This window comes from Schistocerca piceifrons, chromosome 3, assembly GCF_021461385.2.
Source record: "Schistocerca piceifrons isolate TAMUIC-IGC-003096 chromosome 3, iqSchPice1.1, whole genome shotgun sequence".
NCBI lineage: Eukaryota > Metazoa > Arthropoda > Insecta > Orthoptera > Acrididae > Schistocerca > Schistocerca piceifrons.
The window spans coordinates 693,529,677-693,556,058 of record NC_060140.1 but is presented as its reverse complement, the minus strand read 5'-3'; the positions used below and the strand labels follow the sequence as shown (position 1 = coordinate 693,556,058).

Sequence of the window (26,382 nt, the reverse complement as noted above, 5' to 3'; positions counted from 1 at the left end):
GACAATCAACAGGATGTCCTCAGACCACAACCCAGTGATTCTAGAGGTCGATGTGGGAGAGTGGGTAACACTCCCACGGTACCAGACGTCTTACAACCGTACAGACTGGGAGCGATATCGAGAAACTGTCGCCTCTGATGTCGCTCGCGCTCCGCCACCTACCGCTGAAACAGTAGAACAAGCGCTACAGGACTTAACAGGCACCATCTTGCAGGCAGGGAAAGAGGCCACCCCTCCACAAAGGGATGGCCCACCGCCGCAAGTACAGCTCCCGGAACACTTGCTAGCTCAAATTAGACATAAGAACAGAGTGGCAAAAGAGTGGAAGATCACCAGAAATCTGGCCACCGGGAGGCTGCTCAATCGTCTACAGAGTGAACTGAAGGTAGCGCTCACTGAGCACAGAAACCAGCAATGGCAAAACCGCCTCACAGCTCTCAAAGTAGACGATCATACACTATGGCAAGCAACAAAATAGTTCATAAAAAGACGTGCTAGGATGCCGCCACTGCACGGCGAGCGGGGTTTGGTCTACAGCCATGCTGAGAAGCCCTCGCCGACTGCTTCAAGAAGCAGTTTCAAGCGGCAGAACCCCAGGATGAAGAGCATGAAGAGGTAGTCAGTCGTCAACTGGCTGTCTTCCTCAATGCTGAGGAGGACCCAGAGGACGAACCCACACTTTTCGCCCCCGAGGACGCGGCAAAAGTAATTAGGTCCCTCCTCACAAAAAAGGCGCCAAGACACGACAGTGTCACCAATCAGTTAGTCAAAAATCTCCCACCCACGGCGATCACACACCTCGCGAACGTTCTCAACGAGATTACTCGATCCCGCGAGTTTCCAGCTTGGTAGAAACATGCGGAAGTGGTCGGGATACACAAACCAGAGAAAGACCATCTATTACCGCAGCACTACAGGCCGATTAGCCTCTTGCCAACTCTCAGCAAGATGTATGAGCGCCTCCTACTAAGACCCATACAGGAACATATTACTAGAGATCAACTGCTGCCGGATTTCCAATTCGGATTCCGGCAGAACCACCATGCCCACACAGAGGCTACTGCGGGATAGTGCTACTAGATGTAGCCAAAGCCTTTGACTCAGTATGGGATAGAGGGCCACTGTTTCCCGGGAGCAAAGTTAAACTGATCAAAAGCTATCTCACGAATAGAACTTTCTGTGTCAAAGTAGAAACTGCCACCTCCACCAAAAGGCGTATTCGTGCTGGGGTGCCACAGAGATCGGTCCTGGGGCCCGTTTCGTACAGCCTGTACCCTGCGGACACACTAACAGCCCCCCTGGTGCACACTGCACAGTACACAGACGACCCAGCCTTCTAAACGGGAAATGCAGACAAGGACCTGGTCATCCATAGGCTACAAAGGGTTTTAGATGACACAGAAACTTGGGCCCGTCGCTGGTGCATCACCATCAACTCTGAAAAGACGCAGGCTATGCTAATTACCCGCAGGCTTGGAAGACGCGAACCTCCTCAACCCCGCCCCCTCCATCTTCACCTAAACGGAACCCATCTCTCCTGGCGCAGAACCGCCAAGTACCTTGGTGTAACCTTGGACTCTCGTCTTACGTCGAAACCCCACATAGACGAGGTCCACAGGAAGGTCTGTGCCAGAATGTCCATCCTATACACAGTCCTGAACTCAACCAGCTCCCTTCCCTGCACAGTGGGAGTAAATGTGTACCAGGCCCTGATCCGGCCAGTGATGGAATATGCATGCCCTGTCTGGTGATACGCGGCAAAGCAGCATCTGGACAAACTCCAGAGGCTGCAAAACCGCGTCGTCAGGAGGGCACTGCACCTACCCCTTAGATTCCCGACTGATGATATGCACGCCGCTGCCGAAATCCCACTCCTCAAAGAAAGATTCCAAGATCTGACAAGGGCTTTCTACGAGAGTTCTTCCAGATATGGAAATAACCTCATCCACACCTTAGGTCGGTATGACATGTTCCGTGACAAGCACAAACGCCCTATGACGATCTTCGACGACGAAGTTCAAGAGAACATCCTTATATCAAAATCCTAAACCTCTTCCCGCCCTCAAAATAACAATTATCTCGCCAACCTCAGCCAAGTACCAGACACATACAGAACATTCATCACATTTCACAGACACCAATAAATCACACATAGATTCACACACACAAGTACACAGACGAGGAAAAGCCGCAAGGCTACAAACTCCTCCCACACGCTTCCCCAAAGAGGGGAAAGTATTAGATGTGTGCGAGCGAGCATCCCGACAATTCGATAGAAGATGATTGGTACGAATCTCATTGAAACGTTGCGACAAGACGACGCCACCACTCGGCTGATAACCCGAGAAGAATTCATCAGTGGAATAGTCCGAGAAAGACTGCCGCCGCATAGACGTGCTATGTTTCTGCAGACATTCTGCAAGCACCTACAAATATTTGCGATGCTCTCGTTTTCCGCAAAAGGAAACTCAGTGAAAGCCCTCTGTTTTGGAACGCACTTCTGTTACAGATGCGATTTTGAAGGCTACGTATAGCGCCGCTACCTATCGGAACTTCATGAAACTGTAGGGGGTGAAGCGGGAATATTCTACGATGTCCCCCAATAAATTCCGCATTTTTGCAATCGAAACTGGTTGACAAGAAAAGCGTTGCATTACTTACTGAACGCTCCTCGTGGCCTAGCAGAAGCAAGACCAGATCTTTAACGATAGTACTCATTTTGTCGGGCCCTGTGGGTATGTTATTCACGTCTGATGTAGTAATGCACAATGCTTATCCCCATAAAAGATTAATCTATTTGTTTTATAAATGGTTTTGTGTAGTGTTTATCATATTAGTGTTTCATAATTATGATATTTCTTGACATATTTAATTTATGTGCGGGCCAGGGACTCTAATGACATCTAGCTTTTCTTGAAGGCAGGGCGTCTACAAAACTCAGAAGGTAAGAGGACTGTGGTCGCAGACTAGAACTTGAATCCGATTCTCATTGATAGTCGACAAACGACTTATTTGTCACACCCATTAATACTGACTCACGAGTCTGCAAAGCATTATGGATGCAAGGCATAACACAATTAATCAATGATAATTAACAGAGTTTTGTGAGTTTTCACAGGAGTTGTGAAATGGCATTTTGTAGAAAAAGCTTTCAGTTTTCTGTAACTTTGGTACAAATTTATACGTATGAATTAAAGCGTGATATAACAACTCCTCTTGGGCTGATAATAATAATCATTTCCTGTCAAACAGTACTCGTATCATCGGTCACAAGCGACTTTCGCGGCATAAATGTACTCGAATAATATATTTTACTCACCCATGTATCTTCTGCAGCGACCCGAGGATCTGCTATCTTTGATTGCCGGTTTAGCAAATGAAATAATTTCGAAGCAGCAATTAGCCCTTTACGAACACCCAGAATGAAATACGGGACGTACGTTAGGCTGCTACTCACACTGCTTAAAGCGTCAGAGACCCTGTAAAAAGAAGGAGTGAATTATTTGGAATTGTTCAAGACGAGTTACAAATTAAGCAGAAAATGATCACAAAAATGTTGTTTTTTTTTCAGTCAGTTGTTAAGTCTAAATGTAATTGCCATTACACCCGAGCCTAGAACGGACAACCCTGGCCTGGTGTAAATGTGCTGGTTTGCGGATAAAGTTGCTCCAGAACGCACTCGTTACTCCATTCCAACGAAGTTCCTCGTTCCAACTAGAGCTTCCTCATTTCCCAAAGCCGTTATCTGACACAGTTTACCTAAATTTCTCCCCCTCTAAACTCTCTATATCAGAAAATAATATCACTTCCGTACATTGCCGGCCGGAGTGGCCGTGCGGTTCTAGGCGCTACAGTCTGGAGCCGAGCGACCGCTACGGTCGCAGGTTCGAATCCTGCCTCGGGCATGGATGTGTGTGATGTCCTTAGGTTAGTTAGGTTTAAGTAGTCCTAAGTTCTAGGCGACTGATGACCTCAGAAGTTAAGTCGCATAGTGCTCAGAGCCATTTGAGCCACTTCTGTACATCAATTATTACATTTTGTATCTTTTACAACGCTACCATTATTATAATTATAATTATTATAATTATTGCTTGTATTGGTAGCAACAGTATTAGGTACACTCATAACATTTTTAATTCTATTAATATTATTTTATTACCGATAATCATATTAAATTTACTGTCATTTCTTATGTATAAAATACTGTATAAGCAAAGCTCTAGAGTCATATAGGAGAGAGAACTAGAGAGCCTAGTCTAACGAAGTCACATACATAAATAAAAGCCGCGCGGGGTAGCCGCGCGGTCTGAGGCGTCTTGACACGGTCCGCGTGGCTCCCGCCTCGGAGGTTCGAGTCCTCCCTCGGGCATGGGAGTGTGTGTTGTCCATAGCGTAAGTTAGTTTAAGTTAGCTTAAGTAGTGTGTAAACTTAGGGACCGATGATCTCAGCAGTTTCGTCCCATAAGATCTTCCAACAAATTTACAAAAATAAATAAAAGCAAATATCCTCTTCCTCAAAATACTGGTTTCCCTTGTTTTCCACTCATCGCCACTCGTCAGGTGTGGGCACTTTCTTCAGTAGGCCTCGTCTCCTACCGATCGTCATTACCCCATTTGTTGTACGGTACCTATTGACCTCCACCAAAAAAATGGCTCTGAGCACTATAGGACTTAGCTTCGGAGGTCATCAGTCGCCTAGAACTTAGAACTAATGAAACCTAACTAACCTAAGGCCATACACACATCCATGCCCGAGGCAGGATTCGAACCTGCGACCGTAGGGGTCGCGCGGTTCCAGACTGTAGCGCCTAGAACCGCTCGGCCACTCTGGCCGGCGACCTCCACCATCCTGTACCATTTTGGGCAGTCAGTCACAAGCCAGCGCAGATGTGCAGAAGGACTTGATACTGATAGCACCTTTATGAATGAACCTTGCTAAGTTACAGGTAAAGACAGCCAACGGATCTGAAGCGAAGGAGACCTGTGTCCAAACTGTGGATGAATCGGAGTCATCTTATAAAGGAATTTGCATGGAGTGGGAAGGGGGTGCGATTCTCTCAGGGTGGCAGACCGTCTACTGGTCTTACCCTGAGTTTCATCTGCAACGCAACCAGGGGAAATCCTAATTACTCAGAATCTCCTTAAGAGTAACACCCGGAACAATTCAAGTATGACACCCGCAGGAACGAAAATGGACAGGGAAAGGAATATAGCTGGAATTACCGAGTCATTAATGTTGGCCACGGTGAATATAAGAACACTTGCGCGTAAGCAGTCGCATTCTAGAAAATTCTCCTCTTTGTAAAACGACATACCGACATCGTCTGCAATAGTGTATTATGCGTATTATGCTATTGTTACTCAGGGCTGCACTCACATATCGATAGGATGATGGATGGTGAGTAAGGCCAATTCACTCAGAAATGGCGGGTCACGGATGCCCGGCGGCAGCTGGTCAAGGATGTGGCACGGACGAGACCTGAGCAATTCTCACTGAAGCGGCACCGTCACAGAGACATGACATGCCCGTGCTACGAATTATGGATGGTGGTTATCGCTGAAACCACCTTTTCTCGGTTATATCCGTTGTTTTCGACACCAGTTTAACCTGACTGTTAAAATCGTTCAGAATACCCTGTTTCTGAAGTAACCAGTGTTCGGTTGTGTATTGCTATTGCTTCCTGTAATATACGTAGAAACTGAAGGAAGATGGAAAAATTTTGACTCTCTCAGTTTCGAAGTATTAAAGTAATTAGGCATCTGAAAGTAAACTTAATATACCCAACGTTCACTGCTCGTCTCGAGTGACAAAAGTGATAAAAGATTGAATACTACAAAAAACCACCAGTGTTCTCCTATTGATCCAAATTATTTGAAACTCTGCTCGAAAAGCGTATTGTACTCGGGGGTAACATCACTATTTAGGCATTATGAATAGTCAGTGCTGGAGATTGAAAACTGCGGTTGGGAACTGTTTTCCTTTTTTTTTTTTCGTGTTAATTTGTCCGTTTTCAAGGGCTACAACCAGATAAAGACATATTATGTAGACACAACAAGCATATCAGCTAGGACTGAATTGTCGTTAAGTTTTTAATTTATTACTGTTACCATAAATTCCTTCCTCTTATTATTTCACAGAAATGGCAAACAAATTTTTAATGTTTTAAAGCAAATGGAGCATTGTACTTCATCGCTACGCAACTGTGTAAAAATGTATCCAAACTAGAGTTGGTGTCATTCCGCAACGCAACGACAGCGAGATACTACCGTATACACCAGTCGCGGGCAAGTATTGATGCACACTGCGCGTACACGCATACCTTAACCCACGTCGCATGGCCAGTGGCGCAGCTTGGGGGAGGCAAGGTGATCTATCATGCCGCGGGCGCCACTTGCAGACGGGCGCCAAATGGACTTTAAGGCAAACAAGGTTTTCCGGAAAGAATGTTATTATTAGAGTAAAATCTATATGTCACCTACTTGTACGTGTTTTTGGAGAGAGGGGGGGGGGGGGGGGGGCGCCAAGAAACTGTTATCCTCCGGGCGCTTAGGGGAGGGGGGCGGGGGGGGTGCCAAGGAAGTGTTATCCACTGGGCGCCTATGAGAGGGGGGGGGGGACAGAGGGTGCCAATAAAGTGTCGTGCCCATGGCGCCGGTTATGTTCGTTACGCCACTATGCACGTGCCATGTGTTTGTTGTTCGTTACTGTCGGCATTGTAACTAAAATAGCACTGACCGCTGTTCCAATTTTCTATAACAACGCAATATTTCAAACTAATGCAGATTTCACTATTATAGTTACTCCTTAGTAACCACTATTTTGAAAAAGGTTTATTTAAAAAGAAAAGTTTTAGCGCTGCTGCTGTGGTTAATTGATCTTTCGGTTGTTTGTACTCCTCTATTAGTAAAAAATAAAAAAAAGACCAAACAAATACCAAAAAATACCGGTTTTCAGAAGTAAAATGCCGGTATCGGTTTTAACTTGTCGGTTTTTCCCGTCCCTACTACGAATGGATCAGCATATGTCGTCCTAATCAGAAAAGATACTGACGCATTGGATCTTTTGTAACTTGTGAATATTCAGCAACGAAGAAGATATGGAGAAGATCCGTTATGGTTGAAGAAACGGAAGAAATGCAGTACATTCGATGCAGTGAAAAAATTGGAAACCTATCCCGAACGTTTCCAGCATTTTTATAGAATGTCTCAAAAGTGATTCCATATTAGGTTAGACAAAGTGAAGGACAGCACTGAGGGAAAAGCAACAAATCTCGAATGCTACGATCATAAATTCTATCTTTCGTATGATTTTCATTTGAACGTAAACATAAACATTTCTGATTTTATGAGAGATGTTCAAAATATTACGACACTTTTCCAAAGTCTGATCATCCTTAAATATTTAGACGAGAAATTCCTCGTTATAGGGCATAGTTTCCTACCATGTGGTAGAGATTCTTCCACCCAGAAAACTGGATTACGGCCATTGCCAACGCCAAGAACAATGAATTCCTATGGTACAAAATGGAACCAGAAGATTTCAGGGTCCTTAGCGCACTAGGCCAAGGGCTGCGCAGAGGATCATTCAAAATAACTGTGTGTTTCAGGCTTCACATTTCATTTGACAATCCTACTATACGAAGGGAAAGGAAAAGTCATAACATCCAGCAACCGTGGATTTGTCAAAGCACTGCAAAGAAGCCGAGAGGTGCTGGGAAAAGGTATCTGTCGCTAGATATCATTACAGTTTTTCCCATCTTGTGCGATAAAATTCTGCCATTAAAAATTGACAAGAAGAAAGCCTTACTTGACGTGTGGCACTGTATTCCAGCTGGAAAACGTAGTTTCTGTAAGCTGGTACTGAGTGAGTAGTGCATTTTCACACCTGTCTGGCAAAAGCCAATGACAAAGGTCAGGAAATATAATGCTGATTGCACAATATGTTTAGTGTAGCTGCAGCAGGAATAGTGTTAAATTTTTCCGTAACTTGTGTTGCTGCTTGTGCAGATTTGTGTTGCAGGAAGTGGTGTTTTGACCTGAGATGTTGTACTTTCTCGAAATAAGGTTCGTATTTCTGCAATACGTAACACATAAAACACGAATTTTTCAGCAGCAGAACGTTGCAACTGCAGAGATTCAAGGTTGCTCGCCCAGGAAACTAAAAATCATTTGGCTGTTTTTCAAAGATAATGTTAGTAATTGTGTAATAACTGTTGTAAGAATATGTTAAATGGCGTTTTACCTCATATACACTGCCTGCGTCGAGAAAGCGTAAATATGTAAGCATAAAATAGGTAAGCAAATAGGAAAGCATGAAATCCTATTTCTCATTCATTGCTCCATGGAACAGACGTCATTTTTTTGACAGTATGTGTACCAAAATTGTTATTGAATGTTTCGGGAACGAATCTGCTAGTGTAGACAAGAAAAAATTACGCATCTATACTATTATATAAAGACATGATGATGATGATGAGCGTTTGGCGTCATTGGCCGGCAGGCCCCTCGCGGGGCAGGTCCGGCCGCCATATCGCAGGTCTTATTACATTCGGCGCCACATTGGGCGACCTGCACGCCGGATGGGGATGAAATGATGATGAACACAACACAACACCCAGTCCCTGAGCGGAGAAAATCTCCGACCCAGCCGGGAATCGAACCCGGGCCCAGAGGACGGCAATCCGTCACGCTGACCACTCAGCTACTGGGGCGGACATATAAAGACATGTCGTAGGTTAACATTGTTACCAAAAATCTCGAATTGTTCTTGAGCGATTGACTTCAGATTTTTTGTACTTTAACAAATGTTCGGACAGACATAGGTTACGCACCTTTTAAAAATATATGTGGTGCATAAATTATATAAAAGGGCAAGATTTTTACCAAAAATCTCGGGAAGTTCTTGACTGATTTACTTCAAATTTTAGTTCAACGTTGTTACCTAAATTCTCGAAAAGTTCTTCACCGATTTACTTCTGATTTTTGTATGGGTAATGGACGATCGGACGGACAGAGAATACACATTTTTAAATGCAGAGGAACTGTTACAAAAAATCTCGAAAACGTCTTTGCATATTTACTTTTCACACTATACTTTAACAAAACTCGACGGATATATATAATAGGCAAATGACGTTAGCAAAAATCTCGAAAAGTTCTTGAACGATTTATATCACATTTTTCCAAAATAATAACCGTTCAGACAGATGTAGGCTATACAGGGTGTTTCAGAAGTGTAAGTCAATAATTCACACACGGAAAATACATGCCAAAAGTAGCTAAAAACCCCCAATAAACATGGGTCCGCAAATCAACCGTTGCCGAGGGATCGAATTAATCCGAGTTGGGAACCAACTGTAAACGGCCCTGGGTACCGTAGTATGTACGTTGGTATCTCAAGGTTTGGGATCGACTGTCTGTTTATGCAAGCGCAGCTACTTGCCTTTCCCGCTTCGTCCGCCGTGCCGTGCCGGGCTAAAAATCAGTTACGAACTGAAGGCACCGTGGTCGGAGGTTACACCAATGAAGAGTACGCTGACATGCACTTCATGTACGGCAAAGCGAATGGTAGTGCCCTTGATGGTGCACGATTGTATGAAGAAACTTGTCCTCTCTGCTGGCAGCCCGACAGACGTACATTTAGCCGGTTAAATCAGCGCCTTAGAGAAACGGGGAGCTTCACAAAGTACTAGACGGTCGACCCAAACTCATAACACCAGATGTTGAGGAAAGGGTGTTACGCATTGTACACGAACGCTCGAGTACTTCAACAAGGAGGATTGCTATCCAAGAGCGTGTTCTGAGTCATAGCACTGTATGGCGGATTTTACATCAGAAAGTACTCTATCCGTATCATCTCTAGCGAGTGAAAGCCCTCATCAATGCAGACTTCCCTCCTAGGGAGAACTTTTGCCAATAGATGCAACAATAGTGTACCCTGAATTCCATGTTTGTAAGCAGTATTCTGTTCACGGATAAGGCTGGATGTAATTGTGACTGTATTTTTAACTATCATAACTGTCACATTTGGGCTGATGTCAGTACTAAGGCAAAACACGTATCACGACATCAGCAGCGTTATTCACTGAAATTCTGGGCAGGACTGCTCGGGGACTGCGTAATTGGACAACTCATCTTACCATGGAGACTAACCGGACGCAGTATATGCGATTTCTGTGGACTGTACTTCCAGCTGTACATGATGATGTCCCACTGAACCAACGCCTGAACATGTGGTTTCATGCATGACGGTGCTCCAGCATATTTTCATTTATGAATGCGCCGGCTTCTAACTCGGACGTATGGTCAACATTGGACATGTAGAGGAGGGCCTGTGCCATGGCATCCAAGGTTTCCGGGTCTAAATCCCATGGATTTCTGTGTGTGGGGTCAGTCAAAGGTCTGGTCTGCAGTACCGAGGTCAACTCTCTTCAGCAATTACGCTCGCAGGTTGAAGCTGCCTTCCAGCATTTACAGGATTCCCCAGGACTGTCTGAGAGGATTCGCAACTCATTTCAGAGAAAAGCTCAGTGTTGCATTCAGACGCATGGACAACACTTTGAACACCTACTTTAACGTTTAGATATGCATGTGTTTCTGGACAACGATGAGCCACAACAGAAAATGTATAGTATCTAGACAACGATTGATGTATGGACCAATGTTTATTGGAACTCTTTAGCTACTTGTGGTCTGTGCTTTCCATGTGTGAATTATGGACCATCACTTCTGAAATACACTGTATACTTCTTTTGAAACAAACTGCATAGATTCTCTCTTAAAACCGACTGCGAGAAAAAAAGTGCTATGGTGTGGAAACGTGTGGTTTAGATTTCTTTCTAGCAGTCAGTATTAATTATGATATCGGCATGTTACCCATTAGAGAAATTATATTTCTCATGTATATTTTTTTCAGTTTAAAAAAAAAAATTGCATCCGTTTTATTCCTCACTATTGGTTTTAGTAGAAAGCCGGAAAGTTGTATATATGGTTCATCGGCTTATGATTAGAATACTACTACGGAATCTGCATCGTCCGAAACTTTGTAATCCTACACATTCGCAGACGAAAACCATGCAAAACGTTATCATCACAGATCCAGTTGCTGGTGAAGTCTCTCCCATACACAGTACACCGATGATCCCAACCGATTTACCCATCAATTTTAAGCTGGCTTTATTGTGCTACAGTTATGTCTAATTGAGTTTGTTTAACGAGTCTGTCTTGACTTTCCTATGATTGTTTGCTTTTATCAAAGCATGTTTGTTTCTGCTTGCGTTTATGGTTACAATAAAATTAGTTAACTAAGACCACTCTTTAATTTCCGTAGCTAGATGAAGCTAATAACCCATTATTTCAATTAGTTTTTGTTAGGACCATTGTATTGTATTGTATTGTATTGTATTGTATTGTATGTTAACCGGGGGCCTAGAAACGTCCCCGCCGCAACCGCAGTGGTCCACAACCCCACGACGCAGTGGTCCACTTCACCCCTCCACCGCCCCACACCTAACTCAGGTTTATTGTGCGGCTTGGCCCCCGGCGGACTTCCCCTCCCCATTGAACGTCTCACACCAGACGAGTGTAACCCCTGTTTTTGCGTGGTAGAGTAATGGTGGTGTACGCGTACGTGGAGAACTCGTTTGCGCAGCAATCGCCGACATATTGTAACTGAGGCGGAATAGGGGGAACCAGCCCGCATTCGCCGAGGCAGATGGAAAACCGCCTAAAAACCATCCACAGACTGGCCGGTTCACCGGACCTTGACACAAATCCGCCGGGCGGATTCGTGCCGGGGACCGGTGCTCCTTCCCGGCCGGAAAGCCGTGCAAGGACCATACCGTGGACACATTGGTTAGGACCATTAATTTTCCGACGTTTCCGCTGTGCAATAGCTTTTCATCTCATATCTGAGTCTGAGGGGAGAGATAGACATCTTGATAGGCTTCAGTCGATACAGATCAAAGTGACAACAGAGTAAAGAAGCTGCGGGCATGTTGGCACCTCACTCTACTCAACTTTGTTTTTAGCATCGTTCTGAAACAGCACATGTCAAACGCTTCGATTCTCTTCTAACCTGGTTTTCTAGAAATTTCAGAAATATCTTTCTCGAGTTAAGACCTTCGTTTATTGCTAGTTGACTTGTTTTAGTGGAAGCAGAATTTCATCACTTCCTTTTTTACATAGGTCAAAATGTTGATGACAGCTTTGCTGCTAATGTCATTTCCGATGCTCCTTAATCCTTTATAGTACGATCATAACACGACATTTCAGCTTAATTGTATGTTAAGTACTTAATTACTTTTTAATGAATTCATTTAGATTATTGAAAATCTAGATATTTCACACATATGATAAATATTCGTATCTTCTGCGTAATAACGAAGATAAGAGACACTGTTAGATTAGTAAAACACTTAGTAAATGCTAGTGATCATCTGTCACAAGAGGAAAGAATTACAAGAATTCACGAAGGATAAGCTTTCAAAATGGTACTAGACTTCGGGGCGTGCTGGAACTCCAAATTCTAAATGATAAAATTATTTTTGATTTTAAACAGTAATCATTATCAGGAGCATTTTTGCTTCCAAGCCAGAGTACCCATCAATGCTGACTGCAATAGAGACTGCAGGTGCTAAAGAAATAATATCTGACAAGAAAATTGTCAGGAGACACCTATATCACAGCTAGCTTGGCAGTTCCCTACTAAATTACTTCCTCCAATCAATAAACGCATACTTTTCGAAATTAAGCTTCATCAGCAGCTTAAAAGCTGTTCTAACGAAAGAATTTGTCATGGTTTTAAGTGCAGAGAGCGGATATACTTATTTGATCCATTTTTTATGTTCACAATTCAAAAATATACGTCTTTATATAAATTTCACTGCCGAAAACTCTTGAGCATATTAAAATTTACTTATAGTTGTCTCAGAAACAGTATCACAAGCTACTCGGACTGAACACAACCAAGAAAATTAGAGCACCTTTTGGGTGTGTTGCGAACCTTGTCTTAGCAGAGATATTCCTCTACATTTCAATATCTGTATGGGTCAACCACAAAGCGAAACCTTTGGAGATAGAAGTATATAGATACTACAGAATATTTTGCCATGTCCTTCTTGAATACCAGATCGTTTCACTGATGGAGACTCCACAGTCACGCCAGATATGTGCATCTGCAGAAACAGAGTCAAAGGCAGTGAACTCACTTGAAGACATCCTTAAAATGCATCCCCTGGGAGTGAATAAGTAATCCTCCGTAGTACATGCACGCGGCGTAAGACAGAGTGCTGATGTTGCCAGTGACGATGTAGACGGCCGATCTGATTTGGGAGTTGCGCTCCTCCCGTTGGAGCGCCGGCCGCAGCTCCGCCAGGTACTGCTGGTGGAAGTGGCGTTCGCGGCACAGACCGGCCACAGTGCGGATGTTCCCCACCGTCTCGACGGCCAACTGCAACAGTGACATCGCATCAGTTGTGGCTATCACTCCGTCCTAGGCTGTCTGTGAGGCTTCGCATTACAATATTTGTTGATTTGAGAGGAGGGTTGCTGCCTTAAAGTACAAGAGTTGTCGAGAAAGTAAGTTTCGATCGGCAGTGAAAAGGAAACCACAGTGAAAATCAGGAGTGGTTGATTTGCAAAAGTTAGCTACACCTTCCAGCTACGTCTCTATAAAGTCGCCGTTCCGACTTAAGACTCTTGTCGCAGCGTTGTACAAACTTTCCAGTACCGGTACTCTCCTCATAGCAGGCAACCGCCTGTGCTTTCCGTCAATTCTGTACGCTGGTCTCCTGTTCGTTGTCTGTGCCAGACTGTTGTCTTTACAGCCAACGGCTCATGTGAGTAGAGAGGAAAATCAGAGGGAGCCTCTGCGTAGCTGTACGGTGGGTGATCAAACACTTGCCATCGAAACAGCTTCAGGAGCGTCTTTATTGCTCTGTGGTATGCGGCCGAGAATTTTCATGAAGGAGGAAATGCTTGACAGTTATGTTATGTGGGGTTGTATGAAATCAGACGAAATCTCTCGGCACCTACATCTACATGGATAGCCTGCAAATCACATTTAAGTGCCTGGCAGAGAGTTCATCGAACCACCTTCACAATTTTCTATAATTCCAATCCAGTATAGCACGCGGAAAGAATGAACACCTATATCTTTCCGTACTAGCTCTGATTTCTCTTATTTTATCGTGGTGATCGTTCCTCCCTATGTAGGTCGGTGTCAAAAAAATATTTTCGCATTCGGAGGAGAAAGTTGGTGGTTGGAATTTAGTGAGAAGATTCCGTCGCAACGAAAATCGCCTTTCTTTTAATGATTCCAACCCAAATCCTGTATCATTTCTGTGACACTCTCTCCCACATTTCGCGATAATACAAAACGTGCTGCCTTTCTTTGAACTTTTTCGTTGTATTCCGTCAGTCCTATCTGGTAAGGATCCCACACCGCGCAGCAGTATTCTAAAAGAGGACGGACAAGCGTGGTGTAGGCAGTCTCCTTAGTAGGTCTGTTACATTTTCTAAGTGTCCTACCAATACAACGCAGCCTTTGGTTAACCTTACCCACAACATTTTCTATGTGTTCTTTCCAATTTAAGTTGTTCGTAATTGTAATAACTAGATATTTAATTAAATTTACGGCTTTTAGATTAGACTGATTTATCGTGTAACCGAAGTTTAACGAGTTCCTTTTAGCACTCATGTGGATGACCTCAGACTTTTCGTTATTTAGGGTCAACTACCACGTTTCGCACCATTCAGAAATTTTTTATAAATCGTTTTGCAGTTTGTTTTGATCTTCTGATGACTTTATTAGTCGATAAACGACAGCGTAATCTGCAAGTTACCTAAGACGGCTTATAAAATAAATAAAATAAAATAAAATAAAATTAAATATTAATTATTTAATATTTGTCTGATTGGCTCTCCTATGAGTCGTCAGGTTTTGATTATTCGGTATCAGACGCTTGACAATGGCTTTTTCGTAAAGGCAATGTTACTCGTAGTTGACCGTGAAATAAAACTGAAATAATCGGACTTCGTAATTAAATCGTTTCCAAAGACTGCTGCGGTAGGTGCGGACTCATAATCTAAATCTCAATATTACAATAATTTGCCAGCCATGCCAAAACGTCGTACAGAGGTGATTGTCTACTAAACAAAAAATTACACAGTTAGTTAAATCAGATATATTCAATGAATAAGCCTACAGTTCATAATCCTACTTACTTTTATAAATATAAATTCTTTACAGAATCGAGTGCCTAGTATGGTTGCAACTCGCTGTAATTTTCTATAACATGAAATATGGCGGTGTGCCAGACAATAAACTAAAATACGTGCTTCTCGCACCACTTCAACGAGAGCTCTTCCCTTTTTAATCAAACATCAGAGTATCGTAATTCTGCTTTTGTTTTATCAGCGACACAGCGCTGCAGTTGTGTGCCATAGGCTTTATTTATTTGTCACTGATTATTTATTTAATTAATATCTCGCGTTTCCGAGGAAACTCACGCTCGGCATGCAAATGTGCCTTTATATTGCCCCCTGAATTGCGAGGCGAAAGGACACACCTGCAGGCGAGCAATTCACCTAAAGGCACAAGAAAATCTAAGTTATCTACAACTATTTACATGACTTACATTATACTGTATATTATACACAAAATTTGAATGACGCGCGTGCGCCGAAAAAGTTCTTATGTCGGCAAAACAGAGTGCGCGCATGCGCAGAAGCGTCTGTGTAACTACGGCACTGCCGCTATTTCGTAAATTTAGATCACGCGGCACAGTATTGCAGTTCATATTGTTCGTGTGCGCGCGCATTTCTTAGTCGTTGCACAAAGAAAATATTCCACCAAGATTACATATGAAGACTACATTCTATGACAGGTAACTTAGTTTTAAAATTACAATATTTGTTATAATGCAATACAACTTTAGATTGTTGAATGTTCTTAGTTACATAGCATTGCAATGAAATGCTTCAAAGAAAAATGTCCGTATTTTTCAGGTGCGTTGACCTATACACATGGTGTCGTTATCACAGTTCATATTCATCTGCTGCACAATAATTTTTTACAGGTTAGTATCGTCGTGGTAAAGTTTTTTTTTTTTGATCACAGTAACATCGTTGTATAACAACGTGATTGATACATAAGCATGTCCATTTCCTATTTCCATTATAGTCGTTGTGATGCAGTTCGTTGTGACAAAAAGCATTGTTTATTACAGATCAGACGTGACCCGTCGAGTAATTAGTCCATATGCAGTTCGTTTTCGATATTCCGTGGAAGCTTGGTTGCAGAACCTCGGACGGCACATAGCTGGCGTCGATCCTTGGACAGTCCAGGTAAGCGTGTCCGTCACATTTCGAGAACATTTCATTCCCTGAAGTTCCAACCAAAATTCTTCCACCCGTCGTGTTGTTTTCTGGACAGGCACTTTGTGTCCATTTAATCCAGTTAACATCTTGAAGTTGGGTACTGTAGTAATGTCGCTAGACGATGCACGAATTATGCACTTCACATATTCAGTTTTTTTTTTTTTTTTAATATAGCTCACCTAAATGTTCGTGGTTACTCATCGAAGAAATCGTTCATCGCGTTAACAAAGGTACGATGCATCATAAATGTCATTAACAGTTTCTTTCACATAGGTTTCTGCGTAGTTGCAGACTTAGTAATGTACGTTAATGTCCGTGAATAGTGGTTCACTACGCAATTTTTTTTTTTTTTTTTTTTAAAAAGTTTTTCACATTTTGGCACTCGTTATCGTTCAAATTTTCACACAGTAACAGTTACATTATACATCAGTTTAAAAAAAACATAAGTAATAATACATACACACGTCACATATTTTCTTAGCATAAACATAATACAGTTGCACATAAACATGTTTACATCATCATTACATAGCTATAGGTTATTACATTGTGTCATATTTGATTACATGAATTGCAGATATTTACATCCTCTTTAGCGGTTTTGCTGGGATATTATCGATGTTCTTTGTGATGTCATCTGAAATTAAGATAGGTTAGACACAACATTCATTACATCAGTAGGCAAGACCAGGCGTTTTCGCTACTCAATAAATATTCAAAATAGTAAGAGGGAGAAAATGTTCGATTCCTCGCGTTTTGTGCGTGTGTGTAGAGTGTCTGTGTGGCCTTGACTACTGATAGATGCTTTTCGTGTTGAGAGATGTGCGTCTAATCTATTTCTCAAAGTAAAAGATCGCTTCACAGATGACGTCGGTCAGTTCGTCAGGTGTCATACCAGGTCAGTGGTACCTACAGTCACAAATGTTCCGTGAAAAATTTATATATCATTCACTGCTACGTAATCATAAATTTTACTTTAATATTCAGTCTTCTCGGTGGAGCCGCGGCGTTGAAAGAAAAGTTCTTCTGTCTTCAACTGCGACTCTGGAACGCTGAAATGAAAATTTCTATACTACTTATTATCTGTGTTGTAGCAACAGAGTTTTTCGAGTTGCTTAGCAATATTTTGATGGGTATGACTTTTACATTATTCAGCCTGAAATGCTCTAAGATCTCGGTGTGCGTATAGCCCAATAATTCATATCTGTTCCTCCTCTTTATTCTTTACAACTTGAAATAAGCAACAGCCCAAGCCAGTACGTGAAGCGTCACAAGTCATACAAAAATCTAAATTGAAATCTGGATGGCTCAAAATGTTAGCATTCACTAAAGCATGTTTAATTGTATTAAAGTCATTCTGGCACTGTTCCGACCAGATCCAAACTTGATTCCTTCTGAGTAGATTTAGCAGATGTTTACTGTTCAAAAGTGGTTGTGGCAAAAAACGTCTGAAAAATGAACATAGCCCAAGGAATGATTTTAACTGCTTTTTAGTTCGAGGGCTAGGAAAGTTTCTGATAGCATCTAATTTACTGGGATCCGGACGTATGCCCTGTGAATTAATGATATGTCCTAAATACTTTATCTCACTGCAACCAAATTTTGATTTTCTTAGGTTGGCTGTGACTCCAGCTTGTGCAAATTTTTCTAAAATTCTTTGAAGTGTGTCAACGTGTTCATTCCAGGATTGTGTAGCTATCAGTATATCATCTACATAGTGTGTGACTGTCTCAACTAAATCGTCGCCAAGCACGGTATCCAGGGCTGTAATGAATACCCCAGAGCTGACATTCAGTCCGAAGGGTAGAACACAAAACTGATAGGTTCGCCCCCCGAACATAAATGCAGTATATTTCCGAGAATCAGGAGTGATACCCACCTGCCAAAACGAATTAGCGAGATCTATTGTGGAAAAATATTTTGCATCTAGAAATTTCTGTAATTGCTCTTCTAAATTTTCAGGTTTTGTGTGAACCGGTAAAATTATTTCATTAATAGCTCGTGCGTCTAACACTAACCTAATGCCTCCATTTGATTTTTTGACAACAAGTAGAGGACTACAATAAGGTGAGGTGGATGGTTCAATGACCTTCCAGTCTAACATTTGTTTTAATTCTTGCCACACAGCAGGTCGTTGAGATAACGGTACGTTATATGTCTTATGGTAGAAGATCTTGTGAGGCTTAACTTCAATCTTGTACACATACGTGTTGATAACACCTAATCGTTTGGTAAAAACTTGTAAATATTTGGATAACACTTCCTGTAGTTTTATACGTTCATGTACACTGAGAGCTGTAGCTTCACTTATCTTATGATCAAGCAATGTTTTCAAGTCCATTAGCTCTGCGTCAGATGAGTGTGTTTGCATGTGTTGAATGTCTTTGTTAAGTACTAACTGAACCTTGTACCCTGTACAGTGTTTGTCATGCTTTAGAGTTCTCCTGTCCAAATCAATAATAATTACCCTGCTTTTATCATTTAAAATACATTTACCTTTGGAGAAGTCTATAATGCAGTCCTTCTCGCTCATAATATCTATTCCTAATATGCAATTTGTCACAAGGTTTTGTACAACCAGGAATGGCCATTGTACGGTTCCATTACCTATTTTAACGTTTACAAAAACTTGCTTCGTAACCCTACATGACTTATTACCTAGTGCAGTAGTTATTTTACAGTTTTGGGCAGGAAACTCAGGCACAGGTTCCAATTCACACATCTTTTTATAAAAATTAAAAGATAAAACGCTCACAGCTGCACCTGTATCTAGGATAATAGTAGTTGGAATCCCACCTACTACACCAGTAGTGGATGCTAAAACAATTTCATTTGTGTTTAAACGACATTGTGTACTGTCTTGTAAAAGTTCATCTGATATATTGTTATTGTGGTTGTATCTTATAAATAAAACAGGTAGTTTTTGTTTAGAATTACTCGGCATATCATTATTCTGTTGTTCAAGTGTGGTGTCAAATAACTGATTAACATTGAAGCCGCCCCCCAAGGATTCTTCAGCCACGACCTGGGGCAAAGTAGTGACTGTTTCTAGTTTGTTGGATTATCATTTGTACTAGGTACTGACACAGATTGAGGTTGTGCATCAGGTGTCATTTCTATTATATTCACATTCGGATATTGCCTATCATGATCTCCAAACTTTTGCGGTTGTTGTTGCTGTTGCGCATTATAACTTACCTGTCGGTCGTAAGGTATGCTCCAATTTTGACCTGGTGGCTGCTGTGGTAAAGCAGAGTTTGAATGAAAGTACTGATCGTTACGAGTCCAACCTTGATGCTGTCTTGGCTCGTATTTATTATTATTTCTATTTCTGTTTGTGTTTTTGTTATTACCTTTGTATCCGTTGTTACCGTTGTAGTTATTATCGCGGTGCCTTTTGTATGGATTGCCGCATGAAATGTTATTACTGTTGTAACTATTGTTCGTATTGGAATACGCGTGTTGATTTTGATTTCCGTACTGAGACGGCATGTGAGTTTGCTGTTTTTGTTGTACCGCGTATCCAACTGTGGGCGCGCCAGAATTGTGTTGGCAAGCCTGCATGTTTTGCATACCACTAGTGTAAACATTGTGGCTGCTGTTTTGCCGCGCGAAGCGCTGATCTTCAAGTAACATGTCAACCGAATCTAAAGCTGTTAAAAAATAATCTGAATCGTCATCCGGGATATGTAGAAGTTTTTCCTTAATGTTGAAAGGCAATTTGGCCTTCAACGCTCGGAGTATATCACGTGTTGCGACTGGTTCGTCTAAAAAATGTCCCATGTTCAAGTATTTTTCAAAATATCTGCGTAAGTTACCATTTTTACTGTTAAAAGTTTCAGGTTCTAAAATTTGTCTCCTGAGTCGCTCCTGGACGGATTGCGACCAGAATTTGTTCAGAAAGGCACGCTCAAACTCACTGTACGTGGTACATACGTCAGCTTGACTGTATGCCCAGACAGCTGCATCGCCTTGGATGTAACCGACAATATATGAAATCTTTTTCCGGTCACTCCAAGTGCGTGGAAATGCGTTACTAAAAGATTTAAGAAAAATCACCGGATGAATGGTTCGTTTCTCTGGGATAAAAGCCTGAAATTGCCTGTGTTTTATTAAGCTTTCTTCTTCCTTTGCATTATGATATGGATTTGTTCCACTGTAATTACTGCTATGTCCAGCTGGCGAGTAATTACGATAATGTTGCTGTGGTTTACCATGATAATAGCTTGTGTTTGTGTTTGCACGTTGTGGTATGTGTTGTTGTCGTGGTGTGTTTTGTTCTTGTGTGTATGTTGTGTGCGGTATGTGTGCGTCATACTCGAATGTATATTGGTTTCTGAACTGTACATTTTGACTGATATTTTCGTTACATTCAGACTGTGGTTGATCGGTGAATTGTCTCATGGGTGCAGTGACGGATTGTACTGCGTCACTAATCAGCTGTTTGTTATTAGTGATGTATTCCGCTACGGAGTCGTGCACAATTGTTGGTAAATTTTCACGTATGCATCTATCAAAATGTTTGTCTTTGTTCTCTACCCAATCATGAAATTCTTTATTAATATTTTGAAAATGAGCTGTGGCATCAGATTGTAAGATGTCAGTCAGGTGTTGTTCAACATCGTCAAATTTATTCTGCACGTCAGTAATTCGTTTTTCAAGGTTGTCGTGTACTGAAGGATATGTTTGAATTTGTTCAGTAAGAGCTTCACACGTGACATTAAGGTTTTTTAATTGTTTCTGTAAAAGTGCTACGTCATTTGTAGTCTTTTCTTGTCTCGTATTAAGCTTGGAAAATTTCGTACTGAGTTCAGTCATCTGTTCGGTCAGTGTGGCGTCTATAAGTTCCACACGTTTACACAAAGTGTCATTACATGCCTTGATTGCTATGAGATCAGATTTAATTTCGTCATTTTGTGTCTTTAACTGTTCATTTTGTGTCTTTAAGGTTGCCATGTTTTCCGCGTTCTGCATCCTTAAGGTTGCCATATTTTCTGCGTTTTGTTTCATTAGCATTTGTAACATGTTGGCAATGTTTACTGTTTGCAAGGTCTCTGCCCCCGCCGCGTCATTAGACGTGACGTCATGTATTAACATGGGCTCTGACTGAGACTTTGAAATTTTTGTGGTGGACGGCCTATTGTCAAAATTTCCGTTGACACTTGCGTCAATATTTGATGTATCGTCACTACCGGTTGCTGTCGTAAGGTCATTTTCTAACATTTGTCTCTCGTCCGAGTCGGATTGCGTCTGAATAGTACGTCCTTGCTGTTCCATTTTTGCGTATTGTTTTCTAGTTATTACCATGCCACACGTGCTATATATTTCAAGAAATTAATGTTTGACACTGGTTTTAAAATAAAATGCAATTGAGCATGAATCGGTCGTAGCAACAATGGCTGTCTGTTAATTTAAAAATATAAACTGAATTTGAGATTATTGGTAATGGCTGCTGGCCATGTTACATGATATCGTACAGAAGTCGGCCATATTGTACACTCGTGTATTGGTATTGTTGCATACGTTATTGTTTAAGGAAAAATACTGAGAATGGAATTTATCACTGAAACTGTTATGCGGAAAAGAAACACTACAGAATTTTACTGAAAAGCTAATACACTGAATTATACGTCTGGTCAAGCCTGCTAATGCAAAGATGCTGCGTCTTACCTTATTTTGCTGGAAGCTTCTTTGCGTCTTCCCGCAAAATTTTATAATTGGCAAATATCTTCTGATTTTTTTTTAATTCTCATATAGTCAAGTCCAGGACCAGAAGGTTGATTTTTCACATGAAACAAAGAGAACAATGTAACAAATGACAAAATAACAAGTCCTGTCACGGTCGCCAATATAAAATAAATAAAATAAAATAAAATAAAATTAAATATTAATTATTTAATATTTGTCTGATTGGCTCTCCTATGAGTCGTCAGGTTTTGATTATTCGGTATCAGACGCTTGACAATGGCTTTTTCGTAAAGGCAATGTTACTCGTAGTTGACCGTGAAATAAAACTGAAATAATCGGACTTCGTAATTAAATCGTTTCCAAAGACTGCTGCGGTAGGTGCGGACTCATAATCTAAATCTCAATATTACAATAATTTGCCAGCCATGCCAAAACGTCGTACAGAGGTGATTGTCTACTAAACAAAAAATTACACAGTTAGTTAAATCAGATATATTCAATGAATAAGCCTACAGTTCATAATCCTACTTACTTTTATAAATATAAATTCTTTACAGAATCGAGTGCCTAGTATGGTTGCAACTCGCTGTAATTTTCTATAACATGAAATATGGCGGTGTGCCAGACAATAAACTAAAATACGTGCTTCTCGCACCACTTCAACGAGAGCTCTTCCCTTTTTAATCAAACATCAGAGTATCGTAATTCTGCTTTTGTTTTATCAGCGACACAGCGCTGCAGTTGTGTGCCATAGGCTTTATTTATTTGTCACTGATTATTTATTTAATTAATATCTCGCGTTTCCGAGGAAACTCACGCTCGGCATGCAAATGTGCCTTTATAGGCTGCTCAGATTGTCTCCCAAATCGTTTATATAGATAAGGAACAGCAAAGGGCCTATAACACTACCTTGGGGAATGCTAGAAATCGCTTCTGTTTTACTCGACGACTTTCCGTCAATTACTACGATCTGTGACCTCTCTGAGAGGAAATCGCAAATCCAGTCACATAACTGAGACGATATTCCATAAGCACGCAGTTTCACTACGATACGTTTGTTTGGTACAGTGCCAAAAGCCTTCGGAAATCCTGGAATACGGAATCGATCTGAAATCCCTTGTCAATACCACTCAGCACTTCATGTGAGGCACGGAGGCACTGCTTTCTAGGCGTCTTTATGTGTTCACTGTACGTTCAGAATTGCAAGTGCAACGTGACGCGATCTGCGGGCATACTAGAGACACTGCTCAACACATCTGTGCAAAGTTTCATTGTTTCACTGTTGTTTTACGTTTGGCGACCGGTCGGAACTTAATTTTCGGACACCTCTCGTAGATGAACTTAACATCAAACCCTAAACAATTTTCGACCAAGCTGTCCGCTGAAATTTATCCATACGCAGGTGACAAATCATCGAGCAGTTCGAAACCTAGTAATGGGACACACGTTCATAAACATCATTTGTCTAGATTGAATTGGTCCATTATGGATATTGTTCACCGTAACTATATAAAGAATGAATACAGATACAGACAATTGCGACTGATCACTTACGAAGATGAGCCTGAAAAATTTTAAAAATAAAATTTAGTAGGAGACTGGTCACAGTTACCTGCGATTATATTGAAAACATTTGCCTCGTATGGGGAACCTTGTACCAAAGGCCAACAGTGACTAAGTCCCAACTCCTGAAAGTCAGTACGTGGCAAAATGAATGGGACAATTGAGAAACGTGCCGAAGAATCCACCACATTTTCTTGTGAATCCGAGAACGCCTAGCCCTTGGTCACATCAACGCCAGTCAGTGCATAGGTAATTAACCAATGGGAGATGGCCCATACAATGTTTACTTGTACAGGCTCAAAAGGAAAGGCAGGGAATAAAATGTTCTCGATTTTCAAGCCGCTTCAATTCGAATAAAATGTTCGAGCTTTCGATAGCTAACTCCGCTATACTCGTCAAGAGTAAACCCACTAGCCGCCGGGGCTGGGAAGGTTTTGCGCTTGTGTAGGCACGATTACAACATGTAGCACCAGTCAGAGACGGCTGAAATCACGCGCGTACGGAAGGTGATTTGGGCAGCTCATAGCAACTACGACCCGTCGCAGGGCTGAGTGACGTCAGGTGGCGCGAGGGGCCAGTGCCACATTTGAAACTGCCGGTACCGCCTCCCTGCAAGGGTCAATCATCCGTTTTTCCTTCCTTTCGACATTCAAAGGAGGAACGAAGTGGCTTACGTTTATTGCAGCAGTGTTTATTATAATAATTTACTGACTCAGCGTGTGGAGAAATCACGGCAGGAGCGGATACTTACCTTAGATGCTTTCTCCATGGCGTCCCAGACGCTCATCATGTCCTTCAGCATCTTCCCGTGTTCGTAGTAGTGCAGCGCCACCGACGCCGGCAGGAAGGCGACGACGACGAGGCCCATCCGCCACTCGTGGTACGCGCACAGGCCCACAGACAGTACTAGCGTCACCACACCGTCAAGTATGTAACCTATATACTGTGCGGACGCCTGTGCATCGCGGAACAGAAAATCATAGCTAGAGAAATTTCAGTAGCAGAGAGTGTACGCGGGCTTATCACACAAGCGCTAGCCACTGGCGCTATGTATCACTGCCACTTACCGAGTGAACTTCGTGGATTCCAGAGAGCCTCTCGCACAGCGCTCCTGTGCTGTTGCTCTTCTTGTCAAACCACGCCATCTCCTGCCGCAACATCGCTGAGAACATGAGGCTCTGCAGTCGATTTTTTAGTTTGGTTCCAGAGTGACGAGAAGCGAACGTCTGCAACAGACAAGAGTTGTCTACCCAGTCACGACTTCATATTTGCAGCAGAAATGATATTTACTCACTGCCGAGGACAGTCATACTCTGCTGGCCACTAAAATTGCAATAACATCAACGTTGAAAAAGATAAGATTTTGCTTATGCTGGGTGCCTGTATGATGTAGAAGGAAGAATGCATGGTTAAGCTTGCATGTGTTTTTTTCGGGGTGCGAAATTTAGTACATAGCTCCAACCAGTAGCAGCAATAATGACCCTAACCCAGCTAGGCATCGAGTTGAACTGAACTTAGTATCAGATACAGTTACTTCATTCCGTGCTGTGTAAGTTTTCTTCAGTTGTAGCGCTTTGAATGTGCTGGTGTGCCAATTTCTCGGCAACCTATGAGCAGAAGTTTTAATTGAGTGAGACATCTGGAGACAGAGCTGATCAGTACTACAGTCGGACACTGTCTGCATCGATGTACGGAAAAGTCAAACAGCGCAAGCACTATGCGGTCTTGAATTATCTTGCAGGACAGAGCTGTCGGTTATAACAATCAGAAATGTAGTGGTTGCTGTTCAAATTATCAGTTATGCGAGCAGGAGATGACTGTCTTGTGCATGCAGTGACACACCATACTATAACGTCAGTTGCTCCATCCAAAAGACGAAGACAAATACAATCTGGCAAGGTGGGTTGCCCTTGGAGGCTGCACGCCTTGATGCGTCCATTGTGATGATGTACGCAGACACAGAAGATCATTAAAGAGGACGTGGTTCCTCTCTTGTTTCGAGTATTGTCGTTGGTCGCGCCTCTCCATGCTGTCGTGTCAAACAGCCACAAAATTGATCGCCATGATGACGTTGCAGTATTATCTTAATGCCAGTGTGGATAGTTGTCTTGCTACGACTAACGTACTTCTTATTTCAAGATAAGTGATATGAGTTTACGATCCTGCACGCAGGTCCGAACAATGTTTGTCCCCTCAGCCGCCAGCAGCGTGGGGCCGTTGAAATCCCTCATGTTGTTGAGTATCGCCCTCTAAACCCATCGATTCCATATTCGAATGACAGTCCTTGAATCCCTACCAATGCGACCAGCAGTGTAGTGTCTGGTTTGATGCACCCCACCACGAATATCTCTCATGTCCCAACCTCTTCATTTCAGAGAGCACCCTACGACCTCAATTACTTGTGGTTGTATTCAGATTTCTGTCTACCCCTACAGTTTTTCTCCTCTTCAGCTCACTGTAGTATCATGAAAGTTATACCCTTCTTCTATTCAGTGTTCTCCATACGTTGCTCTCTTCTGCGGACAACCTCATCATTCCTTATATTATCAATCCATCTAATTTTCGACATTCTACTGTAGCACCACATCTCAAACCCTTCGATTCTTCTCTGTTCCACTGTCCAAGTATCACTATCATACAATGCTGTGTTCCAACCGTACATTCTCAGAAATTTCTTCCTCAAATTAAGGCATATGTCTAGTATTAGTAGACTTCTCTTAGCCAGGAATTCCCTCTTTGCCTCTGCTAGTT

General features: G+C 42.1%; 1 protein-coding gene across 1 annotated transcript in view; it reads right to left on the bottom strand.

The window, feature by feature from the left end:
• The window catches only part of LOC124789683 (ATP-dependent translocase ABCB1-like), a 213,597-nt gene that overhangs the window by 31,091 nt on the left and 156,124 nt on the right, over positions 1–26,382 (bottom strand). Inside the window, exons 16-19 of the mRNA XM_047257118.1 lie at positions 24,699–24,857; positions 24,383–24,586; positions 13,209–13,450; positions 3,320–3,479 (exon numbers count right to left, since the gene is read on the bottom strand). Coding sequence (XP_047113074.1) covers positions 3,320–3,479; positions 13,209–13,450; positions 24,383–24,586; positions 24,699–24,857 — 765 coding nt within the window. The remainder of the gene's footprint in view (positions 1–3,319; positions 3,480–13,208; positions 13,451–24,382; positions 24,587–24,698; positions 24,858–26,382) is intronic.